This window comes from Electrona antarctica (assembly GCF_951216825.1).
Source record: "Electrona antarctica genome assembly, chromosome: 8".
Classification (NCBI taxonomy): Eukaryota; Metazoa; Chordata; class Actinopteri; order Myctophiformes; family Myctophidae; genus Electrona; species Electrona antarctica.
The window spans coordinates 3,075,684-3,100,513 of record NC_136789.1 but is presented as its reverse complement, the minus strand read 5'-3'; the positions used below and the strand labels follow the sequence as shown (position 1 = coordinate 3,100,513).

At 41.7% G+C, this 24,830-nt stretch overlaps 2 protein-coding genes across 5 annotated transcripts in view; one reads left to right on the top strand and one right to left on the bottom strand.

Annotated features, from left to right (window-relative positions):
- Positions 1 to 9,558, top strand: part of LOC306928361 (protein unc-119 homolog A-like) — a 29,863-nt gene extending 20,305 nt beyond the window's left edge. For both annotated transcript variants that reach the window (XM_079508412.1, XM_079508411.1), the window contains 4 exons: positions 3,045 to 3,158; positions 4,216 to 4,315; positions 6,135 to 6,307; positions 6,546 to 9,558. In XM_079508412.1, the coding sequence (XP_079364538.1) occupies positions 3,045 to 3,158; positions 4,216 to 4,315; positions 6,135 to 6,307; positions 6,546 to 6,658 (500 nt within the window). In that variant the 3' untranslated portion in view covers positions 6,659 to 9,558. The remainder of the gene's footprint in view (positions 1 to 3,044; positions 3,159 to 4,215; positions 4,316 to 6,134; positions 6,308 to 6,545) is intronic.
- Positions 9,559 to 9,694: 136 nt separating this feature from the next.
- LOC306928360 (solute carrier family 13 member 2-like) lies at positions 9,695 to 23,777 on the bottom strand. 3 transcript variants are annotated; one of them, XM_079508409.1, is made up of 13 exons: positions 23,609 to 23,777; positions 22,534 to 22,662; positions 20,528 to 20,656; positions 20,216 to 20,352; positions 17,618 to 17,883; positions 16,751 to 16,934; positions 16,382 to 16,504; positions 15,385 to 15,600; positions 14,263 to 14,366; positions 13,988 to 14,103; positions 12,727 to 12,888; positions 12,337 to 12,474; positions 9,695 to 10,113 (listed from the first exon to the last, which is right to left on the bottom strand). In XM_079508409.1, the coding sequence occupies exons 2-13, from the start codon at positions 22,642 to 22,644 to the stop codon at positions 9,949 to 9,951; spliced, it is 1,851 nt and encodes a 616-aa protein (XP_079364535.1). In that variant the 5' UTR covers positions 22,645 to 22,662; positions 23,609 to 23,777; the 3' UTR covers positions 9,695 to 9,948. The 3 variants fall into 3 exon arrangements, with proteins under 3 accessions (XP_079364535.1, XP_079364534.1, XP_079364536.1); XM_079508408.1 differs by having other exon boundaries at positions 23,613 to 23,777; XM_079508410.1 differs by lacking the exons at positions 22,534 to 22,662; positions 23,609 to 23,777 and adding an exon at positions 21,361 to 21,393.
- Positions 23,778 to 24,830: the final 1,053 nt, after the last annotated feature.

Below are 24,830 nucleotides of genomic sequence, written 5' to 3'. Positions count from 1 at the left end.
GTACTGTTTATTGCGACCAAAGGTCCTTATATGTACACTCAAGACACGCTCCATATGTGTAGTACAGAATTCATTCCATATGTTGATCTGACCCCCCCCATGCAAAAGCGCCAGCGTTCGCCCAGCAGTCTGCTGTCACCCAGGCGGATGCGTGCACGCTTCTCGCCCTCGGGCGTCTTCTTCATTTCTTGAAAATAGTGAAAGCCAAAAAATCTCAATCTTTTAAATAGTTTTCCTTTAATTGTGAAGCCCTACAATCCAGCTACTCGTTTTCGAGATATATTTACAGTTTGGGGACCAAAGTTGTGGACGGATTGACGGAATCGTTGTCCTTGGAGTTCCGTCGCTAAAAAAACATTCAGCAGGATAAAGCATTGCATTTACTGTGTCATCCTCCAACAGGCCACCAAGGTCGTGCATGTGCAAAATCACATGCGTATTTGTGTGTTTATAAGTGTATGACAGGACCCAGCATGAAACAGCAGGTGCTTCCTGTGTATCAGTGAGTACTGTGTCAGAGCTGTGTGGAGACGTGGTGTTAATTGTTTTTCAGGACGCTAGCGTTGCACACCCACTGATAGAGAGGCATGGTGTCACACTGTATTACATCAGACACAAGTAGCAGCGCAATATACAGTACACACGCAAGGAAGGGAGCATTTGTAACCTCCTGAAAGGTGGAAAAGAGCACGCACGCACGCACGCAAACACACTTTGGCAAATTAACAGCCATTCACAATTTCACATTCAAACCACCAACAATCAAGGCTTACAGGACTGTTTCTGGGTACTAGCTTACTAGGAGGTGTGACCCCAACTATTGTCTGTACAAATACACTATAATACAATGTTGCTTGCTTGCTTGCTTGTAAGGACCTATTGGGTATTGGTTTATGGACTATTGGGGCGTCGGACTAACGCTGCGCACCCTTTTTGGTTAACATCCCCACAGTTTATGAAACATTTACCCCCAAACAATAAAATAAAATACAAATAATATAAAAAGGTAAATTGCAAGATTGGTCACTAGCTTGGCGTGATGCTACTAACTGAGCCAGATTCAATCTTCAGCCTGGAACACATTTCCCGATGGTTGGACTGATTGGTAGAATTCACACCCATGGCCTGGGCTGTCCAGGCATCTATCAATAAAAGGCAAAAAAAAAAAAAAAAAGAATTCACACCAATAGGCCACACTGGAATGAAACAGTGCTGCCCTGGTCGCTCATCCACTGAGTATGTATTGAGGTATGGACACAGATGACCCATTCGCTCGTGTCACAAGTTTGAATCCAGCTCATGATCCGTGTCACACATTGTGCCATTTAATAATAATAATAATAATAATGAATTGCATTTTATAGAGCTTTTTCAAGTGCTCAAAGCACTTGACAATGGTTCATTCATTCATACATTGGGAGGTGAAGCAGCGAACAGTCGACGCCAGTGTCCTCACTTCCCACATTCACACACCAATGGTGGCAAGCTCACACCGACCAATTGGAGGCAATGTAGGGTTCAGTGTCTTGCCCAAGGACACTTCGACATGTAGACAGGAGGAGCCGGGATTCGAACCGCCGACCCAGGGGTCATTGGACGACCTGCTCTACTGAGCCACAGCCTCTCTCGCTCTCTCGCTACACTCTGGTTTTCCTGCCTCTTTCCACCGCCCTGTCAGAAAATCTGAATGCCCTCAAGCGATTGAATTAGTCCCCTGACTCTCTCTCCGTTTAGGGTTAGCTTTGTTTTTCATTTTTGCAGCTGCGTTTCGTGAGCTGAGGCAGTTGCCAGGGTGAGCTGGGGCGTGGGGTGGTGCAGGTTCCTTTCTGGAGATAGATTCTGTCGTTAACCTGTCTGCCATCAGGTGGAAGAGGAACCAGGAAGTATGTGCTGAGCAGAGGAACGCTAATCAGCAGTGTCACCGCCTGGTGATGGCAGGAAGGATTAGAGGAGTAAAAATAACTTCCCTTTCATACCACAGTGACGTGTGTGTGTGTGTGTGTGTGTGTGTGTGTGTGTGTGTGTGTGTGTGTGTGTGTGTGTGTGTGTGTGTGTGTGTGTGTGTGTGTGTGTGTGTGTGTGTGTGTGTGTGTGTGTGTGTGTGTGTGTGTGTGTGTGTGTGTGTGTGTGTGTGTGTGTGTGTGTGTGTGTGTGTGTGTGTGTGTGTGTGTGTGTGTAGGGCTTTATATTGTTTTTGTGTTTGTATGCTCATGTTTTCCCCTGGTTGCATGCATGGTGGTGATATTCCAGTTTGTTATGGCAGAGGATTCAATGCAATCAATTTGATGTCAACATTTACACTTGGAAATGCCAACAACAAAGGCAAAACAGCACATTCGCTGTTTTGCTAAATTCTGATTTTAGGGACCACATTTTCAGTGTAGCCTGGTTGCTCGACCAGTCAGTGTGCTATGAAACCATGCAAGTGCAAAACAAGCTGCCCTTGAGTGTTGGGGAGTGCTACTTGTGACAGCTGCGCCTTCATCCCACTTAATCTCAAATTGAGTTCAGAAGGTACGGTAACGGTTTCTATGGTAATGTCAACAGAATACATAGACGAACAGACTTTTATCAATGAGAACTGTGAAATCCTTCATATACCCCACTCCCACCATCTCTTTTTCATCTCCCTCGGTACATGGCTGATTGCTATTGCTATACTGCGACTCTCATGTGTGCAACACCAGCATACGAGTATAAATCAGGCTTAAATCAGATTAGACTTGGAACAAAATGTGTTCATATCCACAACATAGCAGTGGGCACGTGTTAAGCGACAGAGGATGACTGCGCTATGAAGAACTGCTTGACACTCTACTCAACAGTGGATTTTATGCATCCAAAGTATTATTATATATATTAAAAGACCTGATTATAAGACTGATTCTACAAATAAAATAAAATCTATTTCTATGTCACTGGTTCTGAAACGTTTTCATGTCAAGGACCTGCAAAATTATTGATATTTGGCCGCGGACTGTGACCCTGAGAAGCAAAGGGTTACAAATGTTTTAACTCTCTCTCTCTCTCTCTCTCTCTCTCAGACTACCTGTGTGGCCCAGATGAGAACGTATACAACATTGACTTCACCCGGTTCAAGATCAGAGACATGGAGACGGGAACAGTGCTGTTTGAGATCACCAAACCCCCATCTGCAGGTCAGACACTTCACTCTGGGAATGCTGGGAATTCTCTAGTGATGTGAAAAATATAATGATGAGAAATAGATTTCTTTTGATTTCTAACTTGGAATATAAGGGGAAAATAATCATCTCTCATCATCACCCCCCCTTAACCTTGAGCAATTTCTGATTCTCATTTTTGTTTTGTATGAATTATTCAGAAATCTGATTTCAGTAGATAAACATAATATACAAGGAGGTGCAAATTTGAATTGTTGTTAAGGAGGTTTGTAGAGCAATTGTCAGTACTATATTTACAGTATAAACATTTTACAGAATTATGTCCGATCCATAAATACTAAGCCGTGTTTTAATATATTATTTTTTATTAATAAAATGTAGGCATATTGAGAATATTTACTGAGCAAATATGCTTTTTTACAGCAACCACCTGCTTCACATACATGGCCCGGTTTCCCAAAGGACACCTCTTACACCATGGTGTAATAAGTGGTGTTGCACATGCTCAGTTGCTCCTCTAGGCCACACACAGAAGCCTGTGAACATAGACATTCCGTGCGCAATGGTGGGCCTCAGGCCTGAGGCCTGGTATGGTAGGCCTCAGGTCTACTATTCTGAAATTTAATTTAATAATATTTGGACAGCTGACAGTAGGCTCTTTACTTAAAAAATATGTATATATATATATATATATATATATATATTACCATTGCGTGGCACATCTATGCACGGAATGTCTATGTTCACAGACTTCTGTGTGCGGCCTAGAGGAGCAACTGAGCATGTGCAACACCACTTCTTACACCATGGTGTAAGAGGTGTCCTTTGGGAAACCGGGCCAACACATGTTCATACAGTTGTATGAACACTGAACAGTAGGCTACTAAAATCAGTTGGCCACTGAGTAGCTCCATTCAGCACTTGTATTCTTATGCACACACAAACACACATGTGCGCACACGCACGCACGCACGCACGCACGCACACACACACTCTCACACACACACACACACACACACAAACGTATGTGAATTGAATGGGTTGATTATTGATACTTTACTCTTAAACTCAGAAAGACCAGGAGAGAGGAAGGATATTGATCCAAATGCCGGCCGCTTTGTCCGGTATCAGTTCACCCCAGCCTTTCTCCGACTGCGACAAGTGGGAGCCACGTAAGTGTGTGTGTGTGTGTGTGTGTGTGCGTGTGTGTCGTAGACTCGTAACCAGTAAAGTACTGCATTAAAATTCAGAATCTGATTTATTGTCATCAGTTTTAAAAAGAAGTGGGTGAAATTAGTTTTTGTGCGTAGTTCCCATTATGTCACTTTGTCCAAGAATAACAAAGAGTATTGCTTTGAGCAACAAAGCAATACTGCCTCATCAAATTTGGTGACTTTATATATTGTCAATTACTTCCATGAGAGGGGGAGAGGTGGTGGAGTTAGTTGCTTTAGCAGACAGTTTGAGGGTCCAATGGAGTTCAGAGGTTGTGTCCGAAGCACTTTTTACTACTTTTCATTGGTTCAATATTTTCAATACAACACACAGACGTCAAAGGTGTTCAATAGCACTGATTTATGCAAAAAATAAAATAAAAAAATAAAAAACCTACAAATTCGAGTTAGGTGGTTTCCTTCCGACAGCAACGAATAATATTTAAGGTGCTAGGATATTATTCAAGGTGCAGGACATTATTCAAGGTGTTGGACATTATTCAAGGTGCAGGACATTATTCAAGGTGTTGGACATTATTCAAGGTGCAGGACATTATTCAAGGTGTTGGACATTATTCAAGGTGCAGGACATTATTCAAGGTGCAGGACATTATTCAAGGTGCAGGACATTATTCAAGGTGTTGGACATTATTCAAGGTGCAGGACATTATTCAAGGTGCTAGGATATTATTCAAGGTGCAGGACATTATTCAAGGTGTTGGACATTATTCAAGGTGTTGGACATTATTCAAGGTGCAGGACATTATTCAAGGTGTTGGACATTATTCAAGGTGCAGGACATTATTCAAGGTGCAGGACATTATTCAAGGTGCAGGACATTATTCAAGGTGCAGGACATTATTCAAGGTGCAGGACATTATTCCAGGTGCAACATTATTCAAGGTGCAACATTATTCAAGGTGCAGGACATTATTCCAGATGCAACATTATTCAAGGTGCAGGACATTATTCCAGGTGCAACATTATTCAAGGTGCAGGACATTATTCCAGGTGCAACATTATTCCAGGTGCAACATTATTCCAGGTGCAACATTATTCAAGGTGCAGGACATTATTCCAGGTGCAACATTATTCAAGGTGCAGGACATTATTCCAGGTGCAACATTATTCAAGGTGCAGGACATTATTCCAGGTGCAACATTATTCAAGGTGCAGGACATTATTCCAGGTGCAACATTATTCAAGGTGCGTATAGTCCATGGGTGGTTCAAGGAAGAGCTAAAGTCCAAGTCAACTAGTCCCTAGGCTGGTATAATCCACAGTAGGTTCAGGAAGAGCAAAAAAAGGTCTAGGGGCCAGCCTAATGACATCACCTGTCAGCCTCATCAGGCTGCTGAGCAAGACTCATGCCTTGCTCAGCATTCGTACGCAGACTCATGCCATGTTTCATCAGCAATCTGACTGGCTGTGGGCTGTCGGGTGAAAACTGTTACTTAGCCTGGTGGTGCTCCTCTTGATACAGCGGTAGGCCCTCTTGTCCTTCCGCGGGTGTTTGTGAAGGGTTGAACAGTTGGTGACTTGGGTGGTGCTGGTCCTTGATGATGCACTGGGCATTGACTACACACCGCTTGTTCTGCAGTCCCTGGAGCTCGCCTCCCATTATGCAGTCCGCCGAACGCACTATTCGCTGTAGGCTGACCTTTCACGTTGGACCAAACGATGGTACAAGTCCCTACGATGGTACAAGTTCATTAGCTAATAGGTAACCAAAGTACCTTGTCTTTCTACCAACTCGCCCCCCATTGTTCTCTTCCAGGGTGGAGTTCACTGTGGGAGACATGCCGATTGACAACTTCAGGATGATCGAGAGGCACTATTTCAGAGAGCAACTTCTGAAGAGTTTTGACTTTGAGTTTGGCTTCTGCATGCCCAGCAGCAAGAACACCTGTGAGCACATCTACGAATTCCCCCCTCTGTCAGAAGACATCAGTGAGTAGTACATGCACGCACGCACGCACGCACGCACGCACGCACGCACGCACGCACGCACGCACGCACGCACGCACGCACGCACGCACGCACGCACGCACACACGCATGCACACACACACACACACACACACACACACACACAGACACAGTAACTAGCACACACGTTTTGTTAACTAGTAAACTAACTTTGTATCCAAGACTTTCTCATCTTTTTTTCTCTTTGTCGCCCCCTGCAGTGAGAGAAATGATGCTGCACCCATATGAGACGCAGTCGGACAGCTTCTACTTTGTGGACAACAAGCTGGTGATGCATAACAAGGCAGACTACTCCTACAGTGGTGGATCTTAAAGGGCCCCCGGGGGCCTCTGAACAGATGGACAGATGGATGTTTGGACTAACTGACAGGATACCACTTCTGTACTCTGGTGGGGTTGGTGGAGTTCACGTCCCACAAATCCCACATTGTGTCTCGTCTATCTCCTGTTCTCCCCACCACCACCACCACCACCTTCACTTCTTTCTGTCTTTGTCTGTCTTTTCCACTGAGCAGCAGTGGTCCTGCTGATCATAATACAATGCCATTCAGAACCGCCCAGCAAGATATCTATAAATTGTAGAGAGAGTGTGTGTGTGTGTGTGTGTGTGTGTGTGTGTGTGTGTGTGTGTGTGTGTGTGTGTGTGTGTGTGTGTGTGTGTGTGTGTGTGTGTGTGTGTGTGTGTGTGTGTGTGTGTGTGTGTGTGTGTGTGTGTGTGTGTGTGTGTGTGTGTGTGTGTGTGTGCGCGCGTGCTTGTGTGAGGCTAGCTAATATGTATATCTACTTACTGTTCTATTGATCGTGCGTATCAAAGCCGGAGGACACACACACACACACACACACACACAGGAAGTGTAGCATTTATAATAGCACTGCCATCGATTCCACTGATTACCACATAAGTGGATACCAAACTCTTTGGTAGCCAGTCAAACCCAGCTACGTTATCCTATGAAGTAACATGTTCTGTAACGTATATGAAATCTTAGATTTTCACTCTTGCAAGGCAAATAAATCTATATATCTACAAAATTCAGAAAAACTATGTATTTTGGTTTCATAGAGGTTTTTTAATTATATTCCTCCGAGTGTGTGTGTGTGTGTGTGTGTGTGTGTGTGTGTGTGTGTGTGTGTGTGTGTGTGTGTGTGTGTGTGTGTGTGTGTGTGTGTGTAAGAGATAGAGAACACAGAGAGACATGTAAACACACACTATCCTTGTTGGGTCTTTGCGTGTGGTTTTATGGATTTTTTCAGATATTCCTTGTGTTTTGTAGGAGTGTCTGTTAGAATGCATGTCTGATAACAAATTATACATAGTCGTTTTACAGACAGAATTGGTGACACTGTTTAACAAAGCCTTTTAGGGCATTTTGTATACAATAGGCAATAGTTTATCTACCCCATTTCCTTATTCCTCATCCTAGTTATGTGTTCTTTATCTTCTGTAGGGCATACTGTGTGTTTTCATTCCATTTGCTCAAAGCACAACATCTCTACAGAGCCATCAATAATGAACTTTACTGTACAATTGATCTTCATCTGTGTAGCCGTCAACTTGCCCTCGCCATGTGTTACAGTATGTTGTGTTAGAGGAGAAAGACTGTGTTATCAACGGCATGTAATTATTCCATGTCCATTGTGTTTTGGTGTTTGTCGGAAGAATGTTTGGTGATAAGCTCTTCATAAGAGAACAAAAGGTTAGCTGGATTTGTAAACGTCAGTCTTCTATTGAGAAACATATCGCAAAAAAGGAAACTATGAATTAACTCTAGGACTTGTGGAATGTAGAAGAAATGTTATTGAGCAGAACTCTCATGCTTTGATGCTTCTCCCTTTTATCTTCTTGCATAATGAAGCTAGGGCTGGGTGATATGGGAAAAATCACAATATGTTTGACAAAATACCTCAATATCAATATAGTGACAATGTTGTGGGGATGGCTATTGGTGATTTCACGAATAATATTTTGTGTAAATTCTGTAAAGTATTTATTTTATTATATTTAAACTGATAATTTAAACAGGGTTTTGATAAATATAATATAATTGATAAATATATATCATCATATATAATTACTAAGGTTGTACGGAAAATAATAGAACAGCTAGAACAGTAATGTAAGTTCATAAATTCACTTTTCTGTAAAACCAGGAAACGAAACAACAGCATGATATTATGATACCTATCTGTGTCTCATATCACAATATTGACAATATATATATTGATATATTGCCCAGCCCTAATTGAAGCTATAGTTTTATGTAAAGTAAAAGAAAAACATTCCTCATTGTTTTGCTTTATCTTCCTTTATGTTCCTTTATCGGTTTGTCCCCTCTTTCTTATTATCTACCTACCTTTCCTCTCTGACACGCTAAAATGAATTAGGACCACTCGTGTGTGCTCCTCCTAGCCACGTTATTGCACAAACTCTTGTCTCTATTGCAGTGGTTCTCAACCTGTGGGTCAGGACCCCCAGTGGGGTCCCCAGATGACAGTGAAGTGTCCATTTAAGAACTTAAGACCTTTTTAATACCTCAAAATGCTCAAATCGAAAGAAAGAAAGAAAGAAAGAAAAAGTAATCAACAAACTAGCCGATCTTCATCGCAACAATATTGAAGTGCATGACACAAAGTGCTTGTCAGTTCAAATGTGATTATTTTGGGGGGTCACAGCCTGAAAATGTTGAGAACCACTGTCCTAAGGGGTCATAATCACCACCTTTCCGTCTTCCCTTCATCTGCACTGCCACCAGTTCCAGCTCAGAGCTGGGAGGTACAGTCACACAGGGGAGTGGTGCTGGTTAAGACACCAGTTCCAGCTCAGAGCTGGGAGGTACAGTCACACAGGGGAGTGGTGCTGGTTAAGACACCAGTTCCAGCTCAGAGCTGGGAGGTACAGTTACACAGGGGAGTGGTGCTGGTTAAGACACCAGTTCCAGCTCAGAGCTGGGAGGTACAGTTACACAGGGGAGTGGTGCTGGTTAAAACTTGACTTGGTTGGCCAGTAGTGGATGTAACAGATCAACTTGAATGTTAGTCAAACAATGTAGAGCAGATTTATTTAATGGCACATTGTGACATGTACAATTTCAAAAAAGAAAAATATTTAAAAAATGTTTTAAATTATGTCATTTTTGTGACAAATCAAATGCTGGTGTGACTGAATAAAACAAAAATAAAAAATAAAGGTTTATGTGGCTTTTTGAAATAACATGCTATTTGTTGCTGTCTTCATTGTATCATTCAATGCAATGGGCAATCATTCAATGCCCATGGGGTATAAACACATATCTACAAACACATGCTACGTATATAGGCTGTGAATGAATGAAGATCCATTACTGTCAACTTAAGAACATTATTTTGTTTAAGATCGAAATCCTGGGGAGTGGAGTACACCATTTGAACATTATGAGTTGATATTCAAAACAATAACAATATATATACATTTCTGGAAACATTGCGCCTATAATGACATGACCAAAATCGGGACGCCAGGCCAGGCCAGGCCAGGGTCAAAGTGGCTAAGTATACAATTACCCACATCTGTCCTGACTCCTGACTGGGTCTCTCTTGTTGAGTCTTGAAGTGATACAAAAAAAGCTAGAGGACATTTTGGGATGTGCAGAAGGATGTAACATTGGCTTGTGTAGTAGTGTTGGCCCAGTCAGGGAAGGTATGAAGCTCAAACATGGTATACCCCCAGGTGTTGATGCTCAAGTTGATGGTCAAAATTCCAACGATGTTCAGCATGAAGCCAGCCTTCACCTGAAGGGACAGACACAGCAAGATAGCTTCACACATGCATGTCACAGACTCAATTACAGTTCTTTTAAGTTTCATTTCGCAAAATAAATGATTCGCCTATGGGCGAATTCTGGGACGTAGAATTTCAACTTCTCCCTTATATTAAATTTGTATGTATTCAAGAGTGTTTAAGAACATTTCATAATATAGTTACTTTGTCTTATCAAAAGCTCACTTTTAAGAATATTGCCTTGCTGTCTATTCTGATGTTCAGTATTAGACATTAAACAACAGTAATGTTAGTCTTTCGTTGCATATGGACTAGCTTAAAAATATGATAAAAACACATTTTGTTTTAAAAAACGCATTTTGTTTTCAAAACTAATGGTGAGTTTAGTTATGATTCTTATGAACAGAACTGACTGGTTAACATTGTCATGTTTGTGAAATCTCGCAAAGCTTTACAGCATGGCTCAGAAAAGAGTGAGAATTGAATATCTGATTGCTTTGGTGGGCCCAAAATAAAAAAAGACTATAATTAAGTACTGTAGTAGCGTTGATGAGGTTACGGATTAACCCCCACGAGGGCCCCTGGGCCGGTAATGTTTTTGGGGGCCCCATAGCGTGCGTGTGCGCAAAATGTTCGTGTTTTTATCCTATTTTTTACCTAAATTTAACAAAATCAATGGCCAATTTCAGGGCCTCAAACCCAGTACAGCGCGGTCTAGTTTCCTCGAAGGGGCCCTGAGAGCCAAGGGCCCCTGGGCCACGGCCCCACTGGCTAATTTGGCCCTGGTGCCACACGAGCTCCGGCACCTAAGAATTTACAAATTAAGCACTGGCAAGAAGTACACAAACATATAACAAACACACACGCGCGCACGCACACACGTGCGCGCACACACACACACACACACACACACACACACACACACACACACACTTTCTTTGTTTTTGCAAATCTTTGAAAATTAAGAAACATTTTCAGATTTTTCACCTACAGTATAGGGCTATATAGGTTAACATGTTTAAGCATGTCAGCTGAATGTAAGTGTGACCTCCAGGAGGTGGCACTGTGGTCTTACTCAAGAGCATATTTCTGGTTGTCTGTCATGGTGGAAAGCAGAGGCTGTATATCTATGGTCTATCCCATATATCCCATATATCTATGGTCTATCCACCTCATAGAGTATATATATAATAGAGACTGAACTGGCGCGAAGCTCCGCCCCCCCAGCTATTCATGTCAGTGGAAGTTGCTCAGTGGCGTTTTGAAGCACCAAGGATAGTCTAAGAAGGATGAGACGCGAAGACCGTACGGGCGACGCCATGTTGCTTATGGAAGGAAAGAAACATGCGCAGTTGAGACCAAGGAAGCTGAACGCGGAAGTGTTGGCTGCATATAGCCCATTGCGCATGTTTCTTTCCTTCCAAAGCAACATGGCGTCGCCCGTACGGTCTTCGCGTCTCATCCTTCTTAGACTATCCTTGTGAAGCACCCGGAAGACTGCCGGAAGTCCCTCCCAGGACCTCAACTTTGAGGTCCTGAGTGACGTAGGGCAACCGAGCGCTCAACGTTAAAGCCCAGCTGCACTAGCCTGGTTAATAAACCAGACCGAATCAGCCGTTGGCAAAAAAAAGTTGCCTACCAGCGGATTTCGGTCTGGCGAGGCTCAGTAGCACGCCTCTTTCCTACAATCGAGAACAGGTCGGACCAATCGGGACACGGTATGCAATATAGGCGGGCTTTGGTACAGTGACGTTCAATGCTTGAGACCTTTGACTGACAGTAGCTCTGACCAATTGCGTCGAAGAGAAAATGTTCCCCGGGAAATGAAATCCAAGTGGAGCCAGCCCAGACTGATATACCGCGACAGTGTTGTGTGATATTAGTCTGGCTTATTAGCCAGGCTACAGCTGCACGGGGTTTCCCGGTCATGAATCCACGGGTCCGCCTGTAGTCCCTCCTCCTACCACTAGGACCCAGAGCTTCAACGTTGGAAAGTCTGCCTGCCCCCTTGGATCCACCTGTTTCCCAAGAAGCTTACAACACACCCCCTTTTCCGAAAAGGGTATGTGTTAATGTGGGCTTCACTTCCTCATACAGCTGATTCAAATCACTCAAGCACCATGTAATACCCGTGCAGAAATGCAGATGTCGCAGCCGGGGTTATGGCTGCTTATAAGTGACTTTTGGCTTGTTTATCTGTAAAGTTGCGAGTGTGTGTGATGTGTGTCTCTCACCATGTCTAAGACCCGGAGGTTTCCAAAGGCGAAGGCTATAGCGTTGGGTGGTGTAGCCACAGGCAGCATGAAAGCCAGAGATGCAGCCTGCACGCATGGAATCATCACGTACAGGGGGTGTAGCTCTATGGCTGTGGCCTGAAGAACACGTACGCATGCACGCAGGCACACACACACACACACACACGCTTATTTGATAAAACTGTCTGTTTGGTGTTACTGTATATAAATAGTAATACCAAATGTGTAAATACTAGGTGTGTGTGTGTGTGTGTGTGGTGTGTGTGTGTGTGTGTGTGTGTGTGTGTGTGTGTGTGTGTGTGTGTGTGTGTGTGTGTGTGTGTGTGTGTGTGTGTGTGTGTGTGTGTGTGTGTGTGTGTGTGTGTGTACCATTGAGGCCAGTATAGGAAGGAACAGGGTGGTGGTAGCTGTGTTGCTGGAGCACTCGGTGAATGTGGCCACCAGCAGGCAAATTATTATGGAGATGGCGTACGGAGGAATAGCCTTCAGTGGAGCCAAGCTTGCCCCCAGCCACGTAGACAAACCCGATTCCTGGACAAATAGAAAAATGTAAATGTAAAATGGTGGCCTCCTGGTTACTGAGATTAGCATGTGTGCAGATAGTTCTCCAACTTCTGTCATAATCACGCTTCCAGGACCCCATGTGGTGACACAAACGTTTTGCTGATTTCATGATTATCACAACCCAGACTTAAAGCCCTTTATACTTTGTTGCATGACGCAAAAAAATGCAGCTCTACAGTGTACAAGCATACAGCGCATGGCATCACATATTTTGTTTTATAACAGATTTTCTGAGCCTTCATTTGATATAAGTGGAGACAGGAAACGAGAGTAGGGGCCCAAACCACTTGGCTGTTAATTGTGTTGCCCCAAACATCGTGAAAGTTTGAATTTAATTTACATTTTTATTTCTTGACTACAATGACATGCCCAAAAGGGGTGAACCGTAAGTTCCGTAACCCAAAGTCAAAACCGGAGGATGATAACCAAGGACCATCACTTCTCAATCAATTAACAAATCAATCAATCAATCAATCAAAATAGTCACATCACATGGCAGGCGCCCTAAAGAAATTAAGTGGGCTTGAGGCCAGTATTGACTCAGTGTTGTCTGTGTTGCATACAGATAGGGCGTTCATCTAGCCTATTTCAAAATTGCACACAAGTTCTTGACTATGAAAGTAAACCAGTCTGTGTTGAGTCGATGATGTTGGCATCTGGAAATATTGATATGAAATGTATTTCTGCTCCTGAATATTAACAAACCTTTAAACTAACCATTGTAAAATGTCAAATGAATCAATATTGATTATTGAGCAATTGCATGGCCTATGTCTCACACAAAATCTTATCAGAAACTATTTTCTGATAACACAGATGTCAGGAGCAACGCTGGCTGCAGGCCCAACATATCTGCCTACCATATATGGTATGCTGCCCCAGGTCTGAAGGCTCCACCTTTTTTCTTTATGAGTCTTTAGGTTTTGTGGGCGACGCTAATGACTAAATCACTGATAATCACTAATAATTAAATCACTGTCATCATAGCTATGGTGCGTGGCCATTGCATAAGGTAAGTGGGTGAAAGGAATTATACTAGCTGGCACTTCAGTACAATTTACAGTACCTCACTGCCAGCAGCCAGGGCGAAACCTCCTCCTAGCAGGAGGATGATGTTCCAGGGCATCCGTTCATGGACCACCTGCCAGTTCAGCAGGGGAGGAGGCGCCTTCACCTCCTTACCTAGGAGAAGGGGAGAGATTACATCAATAATCTGCTCTTCATCACTATGCCACTCTCATCTTCTATTAGCATTGGTATTGTGATTAGCAGAAAGACAAATTAAAGGACTATCACTATACAGTACTCATGCCATCTCCATTTCTTTCCCTTCTTTCTCACCTTCTTTGTCGTACCCGTAGCCTCCACAGCGGGGCAGCTGGGAAGGGATGACGAAGAAGAGCAATGACATGAAGATAGCAGTGGTTCCATCAGTCACAAACTGTCTGTAAGCATACAGCAGAAGAGATTATATTTCAATACTTTTAATTGAATACTTTAATTATTATTATTATTATTATCATGCTGTAGTGAGTGTAAAATTGCACAATTGTCGCAGTTAACTATGGAATCGAATCGTGCATTTCCCATCAGTGTGTTGTTTGGTTGGTTGGTCACCCCAGGTGAGAGAGCATGTGACATCACATGACATCATCAGGGATGGAGATCCCTGATGTCATCAATATTAAGCCCATGTATGGAGATCACTGATGTCATCAATATTGGCCAGCAACTCTACATCTTACCTCAAACCTCAAACCCTTAGATCTCCATATATGGAGCTGACCTGTTCTGACATTCCATATGTTGATCCTACCCCATCCATCCTTCCTCTTCGATGTCTCCCTTTTGACTGATACCTGTCCATTTAAACTCTAGACGGGCCTGCCCCAAAGTTATTAGTCCAGCCGTGCCCGGCAGCCGGCGAAAACTAGAGTCCTCAACAGGCCCGAAAATTAAGATCTTACCACCCATGCCAAAGCGCCAGCAGTCTGCTGTCACCCAGGCGGATATGTTGATCTGACCCCCATTCCAAAGTGCCATGCTCGCCCAGCAGTATGCTGTCACCCAGGCACGTGCACTTTTTGCCTTGCTTTGTAGGCTGATAAGTGTGTGCTCGTCATCACACATCACGTGTGAACAATCGGAGAGATTGTGAGGGGTTGTGAGGACACTTATGTAAGGACTACATGGATGTATGCACTGTGCAGGTAGACAGACGTCCATCAGTCTACAACACATGTGCAACTAAATATGCAAATGGACTCCAGGGGTAGGGCCCGACACGCTTATGGCTTCTCTCTAGCCCTTTTTCGGATATTTGGACAGGATACAAGCAACGGACACTCAAAAAAAAGACTGAACTGAACACTGACAGAGAGGGCAGGGGTGATTGAGTAGGACAGATGTATTTAGGTCAATTTTCTGAATACAAAAATAGAGTAAGTAGTGAGCGAGAGAGACCTTGTTCCATCCTTGTTGAAAAGAAGGGTGGCCCAGCCGTCCATGAATCCTGGTTCCCTGGTGAACCAGAGGACAACCAGACTGGTGAAGATGCTCAGTACTGCCACCTCCGCAAACGTCACCCGACCCAACTTCCTATACTCCTCCTTCATCACTGCATATGCTTCATTGTCTCTGTCCTTGTTTTTGAGGCCACAACCAAACGACTTCTTCATGCTGGGTAGAATAGGTACAAAGGCCAAGAGCAGGGATTAGTAAATGAATCAATGAAGTGATTAAAGATTTATGAACTTATGAATGTAGATAACAAGTGAATGAATGGCTGATTAGAAGGTCAGGAGTGATTGTTGGCTTATGTCTACTCTATTTCAACACTTGTACTGAACAAGGCTAAGAGTATAAAATCCCCACTAGCAGCCCCCCATAGAGGCTGGGAATGTTTGGCTTAGGATGGGGCTAGAGGAAAGGTCATCAGATCACTCAAATAGTTAATGATCAGAAATTAAAAATAATTACATAATTGGGACATGGTAAAAAGAATAATGACAATTGTATGGACAAAATTGGGACATAGTTAACAAGTCACCCCAAAACATTTAATAAATAAATGCATGTAATTCTATATCAAACATCCCTAAAGTGCCACTGCCGAAGCACGTACTAGGCTCTTGTGGCTGCTGACAGTGAGTCCCTGGTTTGATTCCTGGGCAGACCTTTACTCTATGTACCATACTGTACATTTATTTCATTTCAGGAATGTATTTTTAATACTGTTGTTGAATGCAGTCATTATCAGTTACTATTTTGTGATTTGTGATGATAAAAGTGTTTTTATCAGCTCACATTTGTGCCCCTCGCTTGATTCTGTGTATTCTATTGTTGCAGTTGTTTTTTGTTTCCTGTGGTATTTGTTTAACTGCAATGGAATATATTGAATGTTGTAAATTTTCATGATCAGAATTGCTGTAATCCACATTTTTGCTATCAGATTACTTACTTGAAGCCCAGGTACAAGAACTGCAGCCATAACCAGGAGATTGCTAGCAAGATCAGCATATGGGGAAAGGAAAAGGTAAACCAGCTGGTAAAGTTGATTATATCACCATTCTTGGGAAAGAGCCTTCAGAGGAAGAGAGGGGTTGAGGAGATGGGAAAGATAAAATATATGATGGGAAAGGAGAGGGGGAAGGATATTTGTTATTTACATATAAAGAGTTTCCTGTATTATAAAACTTTTTCTGTGCTGAAGTGTACTTTGGACACTTAATTACACAACCATACAACAAATAATATTTTAATTAGAAATTATGTTATTTCATATTTATGTTATGTTATTTGATTTTATGTTGTTTTATGAGAACCTCACTTGTTTAATTGACCCTTCAGGATGAGGTTAGGGGTCGTGCCAGTGAGGGTCGCTGTCCCGCCGATGCTAGCAGAGTAACACACACTCAGACTCATTCCTTTTTTCAGTTGACGGTACTCTTCCTCTCTTAATATTCTCCTCCTTTCCAATTCCGAGTCAACACTCGAGTCCTGATCTGGATTCTCTGAGTCATGACAGTAAGAGGAAGGACAGAATTTGGAGGTATGTGAAGGGAGTCACTCAAGAACGTTGCGATGTACTGCGTTAGTCATCTCAACAGCTGCATGCACACAGTCTAAATGAGGATGTTAGGTGAAGCAACATGATATGTTTCAGAGTTTGAGAAGAGAGTTGAGACAGTAAAACATTAATGTTTTTCAGCAGGCAAATTATCAAACAATGATACGGTACATTCATCTCAAAATAATATGTACATATACAGTGCATACATATGTAACTATGTATCCATCATATACCTGTATCTTCATCAGTCAGACTTTTTTCCCCCACGATTTTGCATGCAACCCATTTTTCACCCGGTGCTAATTGCCTAAACTGTAATCCTGGGCACTACTCTCGCTCTGTCAACCTTACTTCAATGCATGAGGAGTGAACAGGCTAATTCTTATCACCTGACCGGGGGGAGTTTCCCCGGTAGGATGTAGCATGTGGAAGGAACACGTTATTCCAACCAGTTCCTTTGTCCTCCATCAGGTGCCCTGGCTGACCAGGGGGAGGCAGTATACAGACCAGGATTACTGCATGTTTTTGTGTGGTTACCTACCCTAGAGGACAAGGGGAGAACATGCAAACTCCACGCAGAAAGGCCCTTTCGCCAACCCCACCAGTCAGATATTTTGCACTTACTCACTCTGACCTCGGACTGAGGTTTGACGTCTTCTGGTGCGATTTTCACGTTGGGCAGCTCCTCTTTGTTCTGTTGGGTCTCCTCCAGCTCAAAGGCCTGGTTGTCCTCCCCTGCAGCCCGCAGCTCACGTTCTACGGCCCGGGCCTCCGTGGCACACAGCTGATCCAGCATGGCCTGGGCCATGGGTAGCATCATGGCGGTGGTCGCCGAGTTGCTGATCCACATAGACAGGAAGGCTGAGACGATCATGAAGCCCATCATGAGCCTGTGGACAGTGGTGTAAAGTAACTAAGTGCATTTACTTAAGTACTGTTTACCGTTTGAGGTACTTTTACTTTACTGGAATATTTCCAATTTTCAGTACTTTTACTTCTACTCCACTACATCTCAGAGGAAAACATTTTATTTTTACTCCTCTACAATTATATGAAGACTTTAGTTATAGTTACTTTGTATATTTTGATTATGATTACAAAACACACTAACTACTTTAGCCCTGTATATATTTTGAAAATAGCAGTTGTATATCGGCTATTGATTATTATTATTATTATTATTATTATTATCAAAAGTTTGTATACATTTTGAACTTGTGAAATTTGACATTCTGCACAATGAGTACTTTTTGGTACTTTAAAGGTATATTCAGTGATTTGACTTAATTCAAATATCACTTATTTTTTCTTTTTTTCTGGATAATCCTCCCTACTATAGAGTGTGCAGACCATATAAGGAGTTCCTCCCTGTCCCCAGTGAGCCCCTGGGGTCAAAAAACCCTAGTTTCAGTTTTGGTGGCGGGTGGCAAAACCGTCATCCAATCAGGATGAGAGGGGCCTTCCTCCAATCATGATCGAGTGGGGGCGGGCCTTGGTGCACATGCTGTTGGCCTGTTGCACTTCCCCCCACTGTAGAGCGTGCATGTGCACATGTTGTTACCGGGGCGGACTGGGTGGTTTTCCAAATCACCCAAATCACTGAATGCTCCTTTAAGTATATTATGATACATCATACCTATAGAGCGTCGCAGTCCCGCCCCCTTTCATGACGATGCCAGGCCCAAGAAATAATTCCCAATGCATTTTCCCCATAGACATTTCAAAAAGTATTTATTTAAAGACCTTTTAAGCGTCGTACGAAGCCAACTCGAGTCGTGACAAATCATGACAACAAACACAATATTTTGGACCAAACAAATAATTACAAAGAAGAAAAACAACAAAAAAGTGTTGTAACCTGCCGTTTTTTTTCTTCTTTCTAATTATTTGTTCGGCTCAAAACATTGTGTTTATTGTCATGATTTGTCACGACAAGAGTTGGCTTTGTCCGCGGCGTAAACGTCTTTAAATAAATACTTTTTGAAAAGTCTATGAGGAAAATTAACGGGGAATTCTTTTCTGGGTCTCTCAAGGGGGCGGGGCGGGACTGCAACGCTCTTTTTCCAATTTTCCAATTCCAATTCGACCTATACTGGTCGAAACGTTGTATGTCCTGCCTGCTGTGTTCGTGAATAAAAATTATCTGGAGCATTACAAAGTGAGTTGTCTTGTTACCCTTTTGTCTATGTTATCTGTTAGTTTAACATTTTGGAAGATGTGCATTATATTATCTTATTCTTATAAACCCCATAGACAGACTTAACCACTTTCACTTTCACAAAGTGAAAAAATAGTCTAGTCACTAGTGCACTTTGACAGCATATCCTGTATAGAGGGTATGCGTATGCATAATGCATAAAGTGATTGGCAAAGTTTAACGTTGTTTAATGCAATCAGATTTTCTGCATTTCTGCATTTCTGTTTGGAACTTTGGATGTATGCACTGTCAAGGCCAGAAGGTTTTTTACCACTCAGTAGGCGTTCCCACATACTTCTGGGTATGATGATGATGTCATGCGCATACTGAACCCTCTATTACTTGAAAGCAATAGGCTACTGCACTTTATGCACAATTGGTTACTTTAGTTACAAATCTGTATTGCCCTATAAAAACGCTGCTAAGCCATAGATGCACTTTACACCTTTGTACATTGTTCTTGTATGTATGTTTTTATGCTGTTTCCTAATGTAAGGTATTCCACTGTCTGCCTGTTTTGTTTTTAATGTTTTGTGGGGACTGTGGATGCAAATTAGCATCGTTGCTAAATCCGGTGTATTTATGTTGCGTTCATATAATGTCCATTAATAATGCAATGTCTAAATAAACAAATAAAGTTATAAGTTAAAGTAGAGCGGCTATACCTTTGTGCAACCCTCTTGTATGAAAAGATGAAGATGAAATATGGATATACAAGGTTTCTGCCCAACAGCAACAATATCAGATACCACAACATTTTGACCATTGTGGATATGATTCATTTTACTCAGAAGTTCAGAAACTTTTTATCACTTTACTCATTATGTTTTTTAGACCGATCACTTCATTGAAAACACACATCCCTGCTTCTTATAATATTGTCCTATACGAGATGTTTCCTGTAATGTAACGTTGCATTAAGGAGTCCTGTAAATCCTTGCATGAAATCCATGAGGTCCACCGTCCATGCATGAGGAAATGAATGTGTTTTCAATGGAGTTTGAAGTTTAATGAGGTATTCTTACAGAGCAGGTCTCACGCCGATAATCAGGAGGAGCCGGATGGCAATGCGTTTATGAAGATGCCAGTTCTCCACAGCAATGGCCACCAACAGGCCCCCAATGAACAGCATGTTAGAGTCCTTTAGGTACTCCACACAAACCTGTAACAGACACACACACACACACATTGCATTACTTAGTACTCTATAGGCTGTTAAAATGCCATTTTAATGACAATGGCCCGGTTTCTCAAAGGACACTTCTTACACCATGGTGTAAGAAGTATCCTTTGAGAAACCGGGCCAATAGCATTATTGTGCCATTGCATGCACATACCGCAGAAGACTCCATGATTCCCATCATGGGAAACAAGACCACAGGGAGCAGAGCGGTCACAGCCAGAGGCATGCACTCTGTACACCAGTACAACGCCATGAGGAGGATGGTGAAGCCACATCGTGCCTCCTTTAAACACACACACACACAATTACAAAGTGCATAAACTGTAAGGCAGAACATTGTGGCATACATACATTGTTGGCATACTTATCAAACACAGCAGACAACAGCCATGGGTAAAGGAAACAATGCCTGCTCCAAATTGAGCGGCTTCCTGAGCAATACCTTGCTAACCTTGGGCCCTCCTTATAGAGAGGCCAGCCATTTGAAGGCCCCTCACAACCAACTTGTGCACGTGCCCTAGCTACCAAAGATAAGAAACAAAAGTTTACATCTGTAGCCTAGCTGTGTGATGGTCTGCTGTAGCTGATGACATTTTAGCACTTTATTTAGGAAGGCTTCCTCTAAGCTGTAATCAAAGTACAGACGGAATTCAATTAAATTAAGATTCAATGTTTTTATCTCATATACCCTACTGGTTACACAATAGCAAAGTTTCTTTGGTTTTGTCTCCTTGTTATAATTTTTATTGTATTAACAATAACAAGATATATAGCATTAAGAAAGAGAAAGATTAAAGTATACTTTAAAATCATCATAACACCATTTGAGATGCTGTGTCACCTGTGCATGGACCAACACACATACAAACACACACCTGTGTGCATGGACCAACACACATACAAACACACACCTGTGTGCATAGACCAACACACATACAAACAGCATTACCTTATAGAGGCAAATGAACTACTGTGTTGGTATCTTACCTCTCTCACATCTTTAAATGACTATAGGTTTACTGACATAGATAACAGTAACCTTGACCATAAAGACAAACAGTTTGCTGTTCTTGTCTCTGACTCTGAAGCTACCGCTTTATGAGTTTCCACGATAATTTGGAGACTGAAAATGTCCAATGCATTCTAAGCACGCGAGACATCTAATCAATTAGGACATGGGTGGGCCTGGAGGCGAACCAGTGACCTACTGATTACCAGCCTCTCTACCCACTTAGCTGCAGCTGTGATGTTGTAGCCTATATATCACAATGTGATATATTGAATTAGTATATTTAGTAATATGATTAAAATTTATTTTCATATGTCATATAATATTTAAATGACTATAGGTTTACTGACATAGATAACAGTAAACTTGACCATGAAGACAAACAGTTTGCTGTTCTTGTCTCTGATAATATTATAACCGAATATTACGTTGGTAAAAACACTTGTAAAATGAGCTTCAAAGTGCAAGCTTCTTATCCCGCAATGAATACATAAGGGTCCTAGAAAAGCCCTCTCAGCTTAGCACCAGAAATGACCCCACCCACCCGAAATGTTTACTGTACAATTTTGTACATATGTTCATTGCTACTAGTGTTGATTATGTTTTGTTTATTATTCTATGTCTTAAATGTCTTAATGAATTGAATAGTTCACAGAAATATTTGCCTGATGAAGACCTAAAAGGGTTGAAAGTTGAAACGTTGCACCAGTAATAAGTAAGTTCTTTGGAGCTATAGAACAGTGTGCAGATGTTTTTATCCTGACTTAATGAATTGAATACACAGGATCACAATGGAAACAAGTCCCTGGAGCTTGTACCTCTGTTGTTACTGTTAATAAAGTATTCAATCAATCAATCAATCAACCATAGAGAAATATATTGGTCAAAAAATAAAACCATAAATCAAGATAATCAATCAATAACTTTTCATTGCACGTTCATGACACATCATCAAGCATCACATGTTCAGTTCATAGAGTAACACACACACACACACACACACACACACACACACACACACACATGCACACACACACATGCACGTGTGCACTCACACGCGTGTGCGCTCGCGCACACACACACACACACACACACACACACACACACACACACACACACACACACACACACACACACACACACACACTTACTGGTGTGGGAATGATGAGAGGCAGCGGAAGGAGGAGGAGTGGGGTGAGGAAGATAATTAAGTAATTTCGATGGTACCACGACCACTTCAGGATGTTAACTGCAACTCCCATCCCTAAATATTCTGAAACCTGTAAGAGCAAACCAGTTACTCCGGATGACGATGATCCACAAGAAAACAGTCCAGTCCAGCAGCTTAAGATGTCAGCAGCAGATGTAATGATATATATCATATATATAGATATATATCACTGAAGGCGATCAAACATTAACTACAGTGTAGGACTGTAAAGTGAGGGAGGCCGTAGCTGTTGTGAAAGAGAGGAAGATGTAAATGAAGAAAGGGATGAGGGAAGGTTTGACAGACAGAGAGATAGCAACACAATGTTTATAAAGGAAACAGTTTTTTCAGGTGCAACAAAAGATCTTTTGTGAGCATGCATGTGCTCACAAAAGCTTTTTCACATGCTTAATCCAACCGAGCTAATCTTGGAGTCACACAAGCATTAAGATAATATTAACTAGGAAGTAGGCTATCAATCCTAGTTTTGATTTAATAACAAAGGGCAGCTTTATTGAAAATGCTCAATATACATGTTGTGTTAAAATCCATTTAAATAAATGCTCCTTATGATCAATGTTTCTTTTCTCTTGAAATATTAGTTAATGACAAGCTTCAGGAATCACATGAATGGTTTTACCACTGGTTTAGCTGTTGAATGTCAAAATCTGCCAAATCCCTTCAGGTTGTGTCTGAGGGATGGACAGTAAGTATAGAGTTTAATATATTATTTTGAAAATGTATAAGCTTTTATGATCTTACTCAACACAAGGACATTATTAGAATCTCTTCTTTCCTTTATAGTTTATACATACCGGTAACTATTCCTGTGTCCTCATGCAGATGAGATGACCCCTCTGAGATAAGGTGAGCTTTGATAAAGTCATAAAACTCACCAGCATTGACAAATATTATAGGCTTATAGCATTATAAAACATACAAATAAAACATGTATGCTTCCATATTTCAGAGGTTAAGCTTGTCCACATTCATTAAACTGATCATAGGGTTCACACCTACAGTTTCTGATGAAAAGCACTTGTAGTAGCACTCCGTCAAATTCTTCTTAAAAAATGTATCACTTGGTGGAGTAGACCTCTCAAAACACAAAACCGTATTTGTACGCGAAACACACAACAAAAATAAATGTTCTTTCTTTTACAGGGTCAAGTGCATGATCATAACACTGTGTTGCTTCCTTCAGTGTCTGACTGACTCCAACTGAACTATAGAGACTGTGACATCATCAGATTTATACAAAGTTGCATCAAAGACTGGCTCTAATTAAACATCAAACAGATTGTCAGGTGAAGTTAAATCAGGGCTGGTCAGTTTGACCTTTTTAGACACTCATGAAATGCAATCAAATTTCCAGCAAACCTTTTAACCCTTTTTTTAGCAAAAACTTAGCAAAATCTTAATCATGGATTTACTCAAAACAAAACATTGACTCCTACATTACTGCTACATTACTGAAGTTGGTTTCAAGTGGAATGAGTGGTAGAGCAGTGGTAGGCAACAGTCAGCCCGTGGGCCAGAACTGGCCTGCCAGCGATAATATCTGGCCCAACAAATTATTTTGTAAATTATTTACAATAGCTGACTGACAGTCCAGGTAGGATATGGACAGCAGTGGCGTTGATTTGATTAAACTGGCTGGGAAACAAATAGTTAATTATGCTCTCTCACAATTAGAAAACAAATCAAAGCTGTATTTCACATGCCTTAAATTATACATTGTTTCTCTCCGTTTTGTCTGTTCTAAGAAACTTTGAAACATGAAAGAGCTCTTTTTTGAATAGCAGTATGAAAATGTTCTTTTGAAACTTTTTGATGAAATAAATATCCTGCTACATTCAAGAGGCCTGCACAAAAAGCATTACTTATGCATTTGTGTTTGCACCTGTAACATTTAATTCCACATGCTTTCCATCCAATTGTTACTGTAATATACCACACATAAAGGTTAATACACACAAAAACAATTAAGAGATCATCATCATCATCAGACTATAAATCTGGATTGCAAATAGCAAGGAGAGACTAGAGACAACTCTCTCAAAGAAAAAAATAGTATCCTATCCATCTATTTTGTAACAATGTAGAATAAGTCCCAACGTTTATGGACAATCACCAGAAGTGTAACTGAACTGACCTAATAAAGTATTATATCTAATTATCGTAAATCGATTAGAGATATGGAAGCCGTCCAAAGTAAGACATTGATAGCCTACCTCA